At 41.3% G+C, this 12,332-nt stretch overlaps 1 protein-coding gene across 1 annotated transcript in view; it reads right to left on the minus strand.

Annotated features, from left to right (window-relative positions):
* Positions 1–2,304: 2,304 nt before the first annotated feature.
* plgrkt (plasminogen receptor, C-terminal lysine transmembrane protein) overlaps positions 2,305–12,332 on the minus strand; it is a 29,902-nt gene continuing 19,874 nt past the window's right edge. Inside the window, exons 3-5 of the mRNA XM_055632385.1 lie at positions 5,543–5,673; positions 4,515–4,624; positions 2,305–2,603 (exon numbers count right to left, since the gene is read on the minus strand). Of these exons, the coding sequence (XP_055488360.1) occupies positions 2,482–2,603; positions 4,515–4,624; positions 5,543–5,673 (363 nt within the window). The 3' untranslated portion in view covers positions 2,305–2,481. The remainder of the gene's footprint in view (positions 2,604–4,514; positions 4,625–5,542; positions 5,674–12,332) is intronic.

The raw sequence follows: 12,332 nt of genomic DNA on the forward strand, positions 1-12,332 counted from the left end.
GAACATGCAATTGTGGATCTGTTGAACACCAGGAGGGTGAAAGTGATTTCTGATAGTCGGCAGGCAAAATGGGAAACTATTTTGTTGCCAAGGGTTCAATCGGAGAATGTGCTGAGGTATACTGAGGTTAACTCAGGCACTGGAATAATTTCAGAAGTCGTGAAACTGGCGACTCTGTATACTGTCTCAATCTACTACTGTTATACAGTTGCACTGTATCTGAGATGCTTATCTAAGATCCATCTTAGTTCTTATGTATGGTGATACTTGTACTGAGCTGTATATAAAAATGAATTTCACTGTACCTCGGTACATGTGACAAATAAAGTACCACTCTAGCACATGAGTGCAGTGCACAAACTGAACAAGATAGTCAGAGTTGGGTGAAAGAGGAACCACTATTAGACCCTGACAAGGGAATGTATGCAAACTTAAGGAAGTACTATGATGGTGTTCACAAAACAGGATGGCTACTAATTCTGGGTAGAGGGGCATTACAAAGAGCGATTCTGCCCATGCAGTGGAGTCGCTAGCCCTTGGGAGCAGGGAGAAGGAAGGTGAGTAAATATATATGCCGATAGCGATATGCATTTGGGATAGTGCATCATTAGATGATAGCTGGTGCAAGGTTAGGGTTCATGACCATTTGGAAGGTAGAGGTGAAGTATGGAGGAAGAATCAGTCAATTTGTTGAGGTGACTGGGAGACCTGAGGAAGTAGCTGTAAATAACGAAGGGGAAACCAACTAAAGCTTATGCTGACAAGAGAAGCCATGTTGGATTTAGTGCCTGCTGAGCACCCGGCAGACTGCATTGTGGTTAGAGGAGGAAGATATCAAAAGAACCCGAAGATGAGATGCGATAAAGACGGGAGCCAACGGGGCTAATCCAGAAAATGGGCTGTGCACCATGATGTCTGAGCCAATCACTCCTGAAGTGGTACCACTGTATCACTCTTACAGGAGAGGATGTCACACACATTGACGCAATCCTGACTCGACCAAGAATGGGGAGAGATGCAGCAAAATATTTTCAGAGTTGCATGATATAGCAGAGGAAAGCAATGGAAGGTGCAGATGGGCCACCAACCAGGCCCATGCAAATCTTAGGAGAATATCCAGATTGATTAAATGGAAAAATTAAATCCAAAGGCAAGTGATTTTGTTTAGTAATGACTGATTGCTTCGCAAAATGGATATAAACTTTATGTCACGTGAGATTGTTCTGCACTAATGGAAACAAAGACATATGGAACAAGGTTATACCTCAAAGAGGCATGCCCATGCAAGACAATGGAACATATTTTATTGAAGGATATATGCAAGTTGCTGGGCAGCAGTCAGAAGTATCATATTTCATATGATGTGTGGAGTTTGGGAGTGGTCGAGTGAGCCAAAAGGCCAACTGTTGGCCAAGGTAATTGATGAATCGGGTAAGAGATGGTGTGTTTTGTTATCCCAAATATTGATGTGGTTGAGAGTTACAGGAGCGAGAACAAGATTAACTGGTGACAGTAAGAGCTATGCAGTGGCCAATGATACAGTGCTTCAGGTAAGTCAGGATATATACCATCGAATGAGTGTCTGGTTAAGTTAAATCTGGAGGTGAGATGGATGTCGAATCACACACAGGGGCAACATGAGAGTGCCGATTGGGAACGCCATGGTTTGAATGAAGATGCCCCACGTTTACCAGTGGTGGAAGACAGGTAATGAGTTTGGATATTGACCCCTAAGAAAGGGGTGAAGTTAGTATGGGAAGTGCAGAGATAAATGCAGAGGCAGATCATTTATAATTTTGTTAAATGTCAGCCGCTGACTCTCCGCAAGCTGCTCAACACACAGCGCCCCTTCAGCTTTTTATTCTCCTTGCCGCGTTATTGACAGCGGATTCCGGAAAGGGCGGTTTTTACGATTTTTAAACCTTCATAACTTTTGTACTATTTCACCGATCAGAACAAAAAGCCCGCTTCCTTGCTGTATGACTATAACAGCATTATGATGGCACTTTGATTACTAAGACTTCCGGGGTTCAAGAAAGTGTCTCGCTACCGCATTTACAACAATTATGATTATGATTATGAACAATGCTGGGTTTGCATGCAACATATAAATCCCTATAAATGTATATACTGTATTGGAAAATGTGCTCCTAATTTTCGTTGTGAAGCTGGCAGTCAGTTTTGGATTGTCTATTGCATTGTGCTTCCACATAGATCCCAGAGGCGGTCTGCTGGTTTTGGATTGAAATGGGTATTTCTCAGGCTTCAGGACAAATTTATCACCACATTCAGCCATGCACTAGATAATCTAAAAAAATCTCCCAGAATATTTGGAGCTTTATTAAAGAATGGGCACATTATTAAAGAGAAAAGCTGCAGGTCGATTCAATAGATCTATACAGTAACAAGTGCACAACATTCAGGTATTCTTCTTCTTTGATCCATTTTTTTCAATCTGGGATAATCTTCTGATCTAATAGCCTACTTTTGAATGAAAAATGTATTCCGCGCCCTCCTTGCTTTTTCAATGGTTTCAAACGTTGGCACTCCCTTTGGCATCCCAAGTAGTGTTGGTTCTGAATCTATTATGTTCTCTGCCTCATCTAGAAGATAAAATTGTGACAACAAGCATCTATATTATTGCCGGATGTTCAACACTCAGAAACCATTCTTGCTTTTAATACAGAAAATAGATGCCTAGAAGCAGAGGGTAACTTTCATATTCAGCAAGCCTACACCAAATGCCTTTCTTGATTAATTTTGAATAATTATTTTGGTGATTATAATCTGCAAACGGTAGCTACAGCATCAACGCAATTTATGCAACTTCACAAGCAATAAAACTATTATATTATTTTATGTGGCTTGAGGCAGTCAAGGATTCATTATTACAAGTGTACATCAACAAGTGATGAGAAGAACTTTTTTCACACAGAGAGTGGTGAATCTCTGGAACTCTCTGCCACAGAGGGTAGTTGAGGCCAGTTCATTGGCTATATTTAAGAGGGAGTTAGATGTGGCCCTTGTGGCTAAGGAGATCAGGGGGTATGGAGAGAAGGCAGGTACGGGATACTGAGTTGGATGATCAGCCATGATCATATTTAATGGCGGTGCAGGCTCGAAGGGCCGAATGGCCTACTCCTGCACCTAATTTCTATGTTTCTATGTGCAGGAAGAATGGTCTCGACCCGAAACTTCACCCATTCCTTCTCTCCAGCGATATTGCCTGTCCCACTGAGTTACTCCAGCATTTTGTGTCCATTCATTACTACAACTTTGATGACATATTTCTTAATGCAACTGGTAGAAAATTAAACAAAGTTTAGTTGAACCCCGTCTGGAGTTGATACTGACTGCAGAAGATGAATTGATGGGAATAGTTATTGAAAGTTAAACTTTTCGCAGTGCTTCAAAAAGCAACATGCTTGACTCAGTAAAGCATCTCAAAATCAATGCTGAATGTAAAATAGTAAATTGATAACCCATTACTCAAAAATTCAAGACACAAAGTACGGGAGACACTCAGCGGCTCAGGCAGTTTCTCTTGAGATTGGGTCAGGACCTTTTTTCACTTGTCCATGTTCACCAGAGATGCTGCTCTCCCCTCTCCACAATCATTCTCTTTTCTTTCTTCTATTTTCTGGGAGAAGTTATAGGAACTTGCAAAACTGGATGTCCAGTCTTAAGAACGGCTATTTCCCCACTGCTATCAGACTCCTGAACCAATCACCTTTTATACCCACTTTCTGAAAGGGCTGCCATGTATCCTCTCTCTTAACTCTACCTCATTTGGCTATTCGTTATTTTACTCAAATAGTTTTTGCACAACTTCGGATTGAAGGTTTCTACTGGCATTTATTGTTGTATTTTTTACTGTACGTATACAGTTTAATTGCATTGCAACCTTGTGTATATGACAATAAACTAATCTGATCTGATCTGATGTGTTCGATGATCATTTGAGCTGTCCAGGTTACAATGGTGGAAGTCCTTACAATAAAGTTAAGAATTGAAAGCACTTCAGCAACTGAAACTTGCCTTTTAATATATTTAAGTATTGTGTTGAAAAGAATTACATCAGATTACTATAAAACTCAAGTTGCTTTGCTGCAGATTGATGTGAGACTATTATTGACTGTAGACTGAAGGTCAATTAGAAATTAGGTAAATTTAACATTAGTTTTCTTCAAACAACATTCAGAAAATTTTAAAAATGTTCCTGTTGTTTTTGGCATGAAGGTGTAATGGAGACTCTTGCTTTCTTAATTTGTTTAGTTTGCACTGACGCACATCAATTTAATCTTCGTGATCTACAAATACTCAATTCATTATCAATTGCATAGAATTGTATTCATTAATCAAATTTACTATCTTGAGCATTAAAATTGAATCTGAATCTGAATCTGAATTATAAAACCTGGAGAGCATATTATCTCATTCTGAACATCAACAGAAATAATGGCAACCCTCAACTGAACTAATAAACTTGTAGTTACATCATTGATTCGGCTTACCTTTCATTCTTATCATTAGGGTTCCATATGCCAGATCATATTGATAAGCTAAAATGAAGGTCAGAGGAACAAGAGGTGCCAGATATCTTGGCGATTTCTTCTTCATGGCTCTGACAAAGAAGAAAACCCAGATCAGATATGAATTACAGATTTAAGTAGTAAAAATTAGTGTCTGTAAATCTTCCTTCCAAAATTCACATCTGCATACTCTTCATGGATGATATTGTAGTGGCTGGGGAGAAGGTGCAAAATACATCCTCCAGGCATTCTGGGTTCAGAAATCCAACTTCCTAGACTCAAAGTCATACACTCGGAGTTGTAAAACAGAAATAGGCCCTTAACCATCCATGCCACTTGCTGTACCTCTTTACACTAACCCATTGGTTGTGAATGTAGATCCCAACGTAAATAAAAGTCAAGTCATGTCAAGTCAAGTCAAGTTTATTTGTCACATACACATACGAGATGTGCATTGAAATGAAAGCGGCAATGCTCGCGGACTTTTGTGCAAAAGACAAACAACAAAACAACCAAACAAATTATAAACACAATCATAACACACATATTATTTTACATAATAAATAATAGAAGGAAAAACGTTCTGTAGAGTTAGTCCCTGGTGAGAAAGGCGTTTACAGTACAAAGGGAGTAAAGCTAAAATAATTATCTGTTAAAGCAAGAAGGACCCAAATTTGCAATTATTTTAAGAGACCTGCGGCTGGTGTCAAATCAGGAAAATATAATTTTATCGCATGCATTTATAACCAGGCCATTTAATTACCCACCCAGTAATATAATCACATGCCCTCTTAACTTTGGTTTGCTGCCCAGCTACTGTATTTTTTTAAGTGGTAAACAGAAGGTGCATGTATTTGAGATCATGGTAGATATGGAAATCTGTAGATCTGGAGAAGACTGTGATACGACAGTGATGTCTGCACAGCCTACATTTGGAGCTTCAGATTTTGATTTTTTTTTTTTAAAGCAGCAATCTGGTTGGAAGTTTTGAAATAATCAAAAGTACTTACCCTATTGTTAAACCAACAGTTGTAAGTCCAAAGAAAGTTCCAAAGTACTTTATTGCTTCACGGGACCATGCAATCTGCATTGCTATTTGTCTCTGTCTCATCTCGTTCTGCATCAGCATCTGCCTCTCCAGCTGAGAAAGCAATTTAATAGATTTATCAGAAAACATTGTAAGCAATATGCTTCATTTGTCAAATCAACTTTAACCCAAAAAATCTAATCTGTTCAGGAAAGGAGGGAAAGGGAAAGAGGATGAATGCAAAGGAGATAAGACCCATGGGAATGGGAGATGAGCATATGCACAAGGGGAAATGAGCAGGTTGACTAGGGTGGTGGAGATGGTGGGAGAAATGTGTACACAACTACCCCCCACCCATGTGTGCACAGATTTCACCCACCATCCTAATAACCCTGTTCCTTTCCCCTCCTCCCTCGGCTCATCTCCAAATGGAATCCATAGCAAAATTTAAACAACAAAAAAATCTGCAGATCTAAATACAGTAACAATCCACATATCTGGTACATTGCAATTCTCTTAGTACCAAACTGTCACATTTCGCAGACAATCGGATGTAATTCCAATTAACACAACAACACATTCTTACTTCAATTTTTGAATTGGGCGTTGGTCATGGCATCATAGAGTCATAGTGATACAGTGTGGAAACAGACCATTCGGCCTAATTTGCCCACACTACACTAGTGTCCCAGCTACACTAATCCCACCTGCCAGCATTTGGTCCATATCCCTCCAAACCTGTCCTATTAATGAACCTATCTAACTGCTTCTTAAATGTTGGAATTTTACTGTATTTTAAATTCACATTTACATGCATGAAAATTATATTCATCATAATATCACATTGCCTTACAACATAAAAACATAAAAACAGGCCTTTCACCCCAACAATTCTATGCAAAGCCATGGTAGCACAGGTGAGGACAGTAGGAGTGAGGCACTTGGTGTTTGCAACAAATTAATAATGCTGTGCTGCACTTTAGAAATTCAGTTCCACTGGACGCAGTGCAACTGAATATTGGAACAGAAGCACAAAACACATATTTCATAGCATTGTCTGTTGAGTGCTTGCAGTATTGGATTTCACTCCCCAGTTGGTTTCTACTGTATGGCACTTTGGCTCATGTTCTTTGATCAACAACATATTTGGAATTAATTGCAGAGCCCCAATATGTGTTTCATGTTGGTCCACGTGGTTCACCCACTTCAAGAAACTGCTTGGGTCACCTCCAACTGTCATTGAGGAAGATGAGATCGAGACCTCATGGATGTATAGATTCACGACGGCCCCTTCACCATGGAGGAGCTGCAAAAAGTGAAGGCCTTGTTGAAGCAAGGGAAGAGTCCAGGCCCTGATAACATTCCTCCAGAGGTGTTGAAAATCTGTGAGCTCAACGACATCACGCTCAAGTTTTGCAACACAGCACTAATGAAGAATGACAAGCCAACACAGTGGTCACAATCCAACATCTTTCCCGTCCCCAAATCTGGGAAAGACTGACAACCATCGTGGCATCAGCCTGACATGTGGCTTGGCCAAGGTCTACAACCGCATGATTCTCAACCGGATTAGGGCTGCTGTTGACCCAAAGCTACGTTACAATCAGAACGGCTTCAGTGAGAAGAAGAATCACACAGATCCTTGCCCCTCGAAGAATCGTTGAGGAGGTGAAGAATAACAACCTGCCAGCCGTCCTAACCTTCATAGGCTTCAAGAAGTCACTTGACTTGATTCATCGTTGCAAAATGATGAGGATTTTGAAGGCCTACAGTATCCCTCCTCATCTCCTGTGAGCCATTGAGGATACGCAATTGGGTACCCCAGCCAAGGTTGTCACCTCGGATGGCGAGAGCAAAGTGTTTGAGATCCTCGCGGTGGTCTACAGGAAGATACGCTGGCACCCTTTCTCTTCGTCAATGTCCTTGATTATGCCATGAGGCAGGCAGTCAATGAACACGACAACCTCGGCTTCACAATCACCCCATGGCGTTCGAGAAGAATCAGGCCAGTCAACTAGTCAGACCTCGACTTCACTGATGACATCGTCCTGCTGTCAGACCAGATTATGGAGGCACAGGAGCTGCTCGGCAGGGTCGAGACGGAGTGTGGGAAAGTGGGCCTCCACCTCTATGCCAAGAAGACGGAGTAGATGGCGTTCAACATTGGTGACCATGAGCCTCTCCAGCCCAGTGGCGGTGCATCTCTCAAGAAAGTGGAGGACTTCAAGTACCTGGGAGCGAGGATGCAGAGCTCGGAGAATGACATCAAGATCCAGAAAGTGCTCACATCGAAAGGCCCTCAATAACATGGGGAAAATCTGGACGTCTCAGGTGTCTAAGGGTCACAAACTAAGATTCTTCCATGAAACTATAGAGACTATATTATTGTACAGGTGTGAGGTATGGACTGTCACTCGAGGACGTCCAAGTCTCTCGATGGTACCTACACCCGAATGCTCAGAAAAGTTCAAAATGTCATTTGGAGGGACCATATCACCAACGCCCAACTCTATGGGGAGATTCCACCTCTGACCAAGAAGATCAGGTCGAGAAGGATGAGGCTCGCTGGTCACTGCCACCGCCACCAAGAAATGCCAGCAAAACAAGGTTGTGCTGTGGGAACCCACCCATGGACAACGTGACCCGGGACGACCAAGATAATGCTGAAGACGTCGATGGAAGATGTATGTGTAGAGACAAAAGAGGAGCTTGCCAGCTGCATGGAGGACAGAGGTGTGTAGTGCGTCCATCACAGTGCCCGTCGGAAACCAGCACCACTGGTTTTGAACGATTTAATAAAAATTAAATAAATAATAATAAATGTGTCAATTGTTTGCATTCTCACCAACATATCTGTTTTGAGCAACTTTCCAAAGAGACTATGCCTGCAAGCTGATGCATCTCACTCAGCCTGATGCATCTCACTCAGCCTGATGCATCTCACTCAGCCTGATGCATCTCACTCAGCCTGATGCATCTCACTCAGCCTGATGCATCTCACTCCTCCTGCCTGATGCATCTCACTCCTCAGCCTGATGCATCTCACTCAGCCTGATGCATCTCACTCAGCCTGATGCATCTCACTCAGCCTGCACAAATTTCCAACACAATTAAACAACCATTGTTTTAAGACTATAGACAATTCAAACATCATATGTTAACTAGTTGAAACACTAGTTGAAGAATAAAGTGTCAAGAATTTAGATCAGGTAATGATACTGAAGTGTTTCATCTGTGGTGCTAACTCATGTGTCCACATTAACACTGTTGTTTATGCTCCTTTACTGCCTTCCAAGTTACATCGCATGCATTACTAGATCCTTTGCTTCCATCAAATATTGTCTTCTAGTTATATGTCCATTATGTAAGATTAATTGTTGATAATCTTCTGATGGCCTATTCTGCATATCCTTATTTTGTCCATGCCCATTTTTTTTAAAGAAGACTCCTTTGAAGAGCTACAAGACCATGGTGCTTAAAAGTACAAGTAGTCAACAGTAGGTTACAAATTTAGCTGATAACTACAGAAGATTAAGATTTTATTTACAATACAATACTTGTACTACAATACTCAACTGGCTGCTGTTTCTAGTGAGAGCTCTCCATAATAAACTCCTTTCTATTAACAATTATATCGCATTTGCATCAGTGTTGTGTAGTTAGCACATACATCAAACTTACAAAGAATGTTTCCATATACATAACAAAACAATAAAAATGCTAGGAATTCAAGAGTTTAAAATCCATTTCACTTCCACAAAAGCTCCTCATTAAAGTGGGTATATTATTGCCAGGAGCCATAATGGGGAAACTTTTTCTTCCACAAACTGATCAACCCAGACAAAGACAATCAAGCTGACTGGTTGCATCATGGCCTGGTATGGAAATGTCAATGCACAGGGACACAAGAGGCTGGATTCAGCCCGGACATCATGGGCACATCACTCTCCACCATCAAAAGCATTTACATGTGCTGCCTCAAGAAACCAGTATCTATCATCAAAGATCCCCACCATTTGTGTCATGCCCTTTTCTTATTGCTACCATCATGCAGGATGTAGACACCGCATTATTCATACTACCAGGTTCAGGAACTGCTAAATTCCTACAACTGTAAGATTCTTCAACTAACCTGCACAACCATAAATCCTATTTTGCGAAAGGAACACTACAGTCCAAGTCTTGCACTGCATAGACTTGTTTTTTAAATATGTATTTTAGCACCAATGCCTTTTTTTGCACAATCTTTTTCATTTCACTGTCTTGTAAAATGTATATGTAATGTTTTTGCAGATTTTGGATATTTCATTTAGACCAGCAATGTGCTGCAAGCACTCTGCTGCAATTTATTCCACCTATATTTTACCCTAGAATTTTCACTCGGTTTTGGGTCATGTTTTACATGAACCTGTTCATCACTTAATAGGTCCTGTGGAGGCTGGAGAAAGACTTAAAAAATATATTTTGCCATGTTTGATACAAACCTATTCTGATGAAAGAGACGCCTGGACATTTCATTGATCTGCATTATTACACGACTGCTAAACCGATTCTTGACAAATTCTTGAATCCAATATTTTGACGCTGTTGCTTACTTAAAACAAACATGGTACAAATATGCTGAATGTTCATATATGAAAATATTGGATGATTTATTTTTTAGTCATTACTTTATCACTATTCTTCTTATCTTCTGTTAAACAGCACAATGTCCTAAGCAAAAATGTAAGTGATTTGAGCTGGAGATTATGAAAAGTAAGCAGTAAGTTTTGATAACTGATTTGGGGTAAAGGTGCTACATTGTGTAAAGTAATGGCACAAGGATTCTGACCTTGCAGTGTTTTGCACATTTAAAAAATCTTAAAAGATTCTTGATATCTTTTGTAAGGTGGCGACACTGATATCCGAAGTCTGAATATTTTTGCTCTGGATCCTGACAATAGTTTGGTCTGCTTGAAATTGTCTTTATTCGTTTGCAACAATGATAAACAGGCAACATTGTCAATACAGCACACATTTTTGTTTCTGGCAAGAATGACTCTTCCAAAAAATTTCTAAAGAAACCTCACATGATCATTGATTCTCCCTTCTCCATCCAAGGGGAATTGCCCTTCCATGGAGCAGAGACCAGCAGAGAAACTACCCAGATGTGCAAGAATTTCTGAGTTCCTGACATTTCAATGAGTGATATTCTGTATTCAGGGATAAGCCCTTTGGGTTCCTCTGTGAATCCAAGTCTCTACAAGGAGCCCAAGGGCTCTTGCTCCCTGAAAGTGCCGCTTGTCTGCAACCACAACATGAAATCTCTTATTGCCATTCTGGGGGCATCTGCTATATTAAAACAGTAGTCTGACTGCGGGTTAAGCAGAACATCACCTCTTTTCTAGGCTTTCCTAAATCTTGCTGATAAAACTGAACATCAATATTACCAGAGCCATGGTGACACCAAACAGCCTCTTAACTGCACTATTAAGGTCCTCATCATAGGATGCTGCGGATCCTCTAGTAATTAGCAGAGAGTTGTGTGTTTTCGGCAGTTATCAGGACATTATGTGGACTCATACTTCATTTGCAGCCTTCCAGCAGGAGGAAGAGGAAGAGTAGGCAGAGAAGCAGCATGTTTGTAGGTAGCAACAATGGGAGGACTCCCTTCAGTTACTGCGCATTAGGGTATAGAGCTTCTCCTGAAGATCCCAGTACCCAGGCAAAGAGGTAATGAAGGAACCCCCTAAGGTGACTCCATGTGGTTGTGGGATTGGTCTAGCTATGTAACGTCTCACTGGAAGCAACTATTTCAAAATCGGTAGATACTGCGTGCACTTACTCTTCTACAACTAGACAAATTTCCACCTTCCTGCTGCCTTGATGAGTCCCTCTGAGAAACAGACACAATGTAACATTGAGGCCTTGAAGACTCCTCTTAATACCAAAATGATTCAGCAAGTGTGATACCCAGGCTTTTAAGATTGCTGCATACATTAAGAGAACTACCATCTAAACACCAGGCCGGGGTGGGAGATTGCAACCTTCACGTGGTCCGCCCTGTTTCGACGAATACAATCAACCTGGCGTGCACAATCAAATAAGATCAAATAGAACAAGTTGTCCGACAACTTTAGGCTGTGCACGCCATACGCAAGAAGAACAACGAGCCTTTTCACTATAGTTCACAGCAAGAATCATCTTTATCAGATCAATGATAACAAACACAACATCTACAGGGTTAGCTCACTGACAAGTCTTTGCACTCCTTCATTAACCCTGAAGGCTACAGTTATCTTCTTGGATTGACATGCAGCGCTATTTTATTTCAAAGTCACGTGAGTGACTACGTGAAGAAGCCTGCCAGGCCACATGTGCGTCATTACGACTAGCGCATGGCGCTAGTCACAGCAGTTCCCGCGCTGCTCTGCAAGGTAAGTCAGTCTTTTTCGGGGCCGTTCTATAGCGGGCCCCAAAAAAGTAGCCGCTCCACTGGAGCTAGCGTAGGGTATATTTTGCCGCAGTCCCCAACGGGAGCGAGAGGCTCAAGTTAGAGGGTTTCATGCGGCTGTTTGCCGTTAGTCTGCACGGCAGGGGACGACCAGTTCAGAGCCGACAGGCTTGTTTAAAACTGAGTTTACGGCTGTAGCCGTTACAGTTTTCAGCAGACGGCCCTAATTATAGAAGCTGCTGACATCACAGCTCCACTTGGGAGCAGGCAGCCAGAGTTACAAATTCAGCAAACTTGCATTCATAAATTGCGGGTGTTACTACAGGTGAGTTTTTTAAAT

The sequence above is a fragment of the Leucoraja erinacea genome, chromosome 3, assembly GCF_028641065.1.
Source record: "Leucoraja erinacea ecotype New England chromosome 3, Leri_hhj_1, whole genome shotgun sequence".
Classification (NCBI taxonomy): Eukaryota; Metazoa; Chordata; class Chondrichthyes; order Rajiformes; family Rajidae; genus Leucoraja; species Leucoraja erinaceus.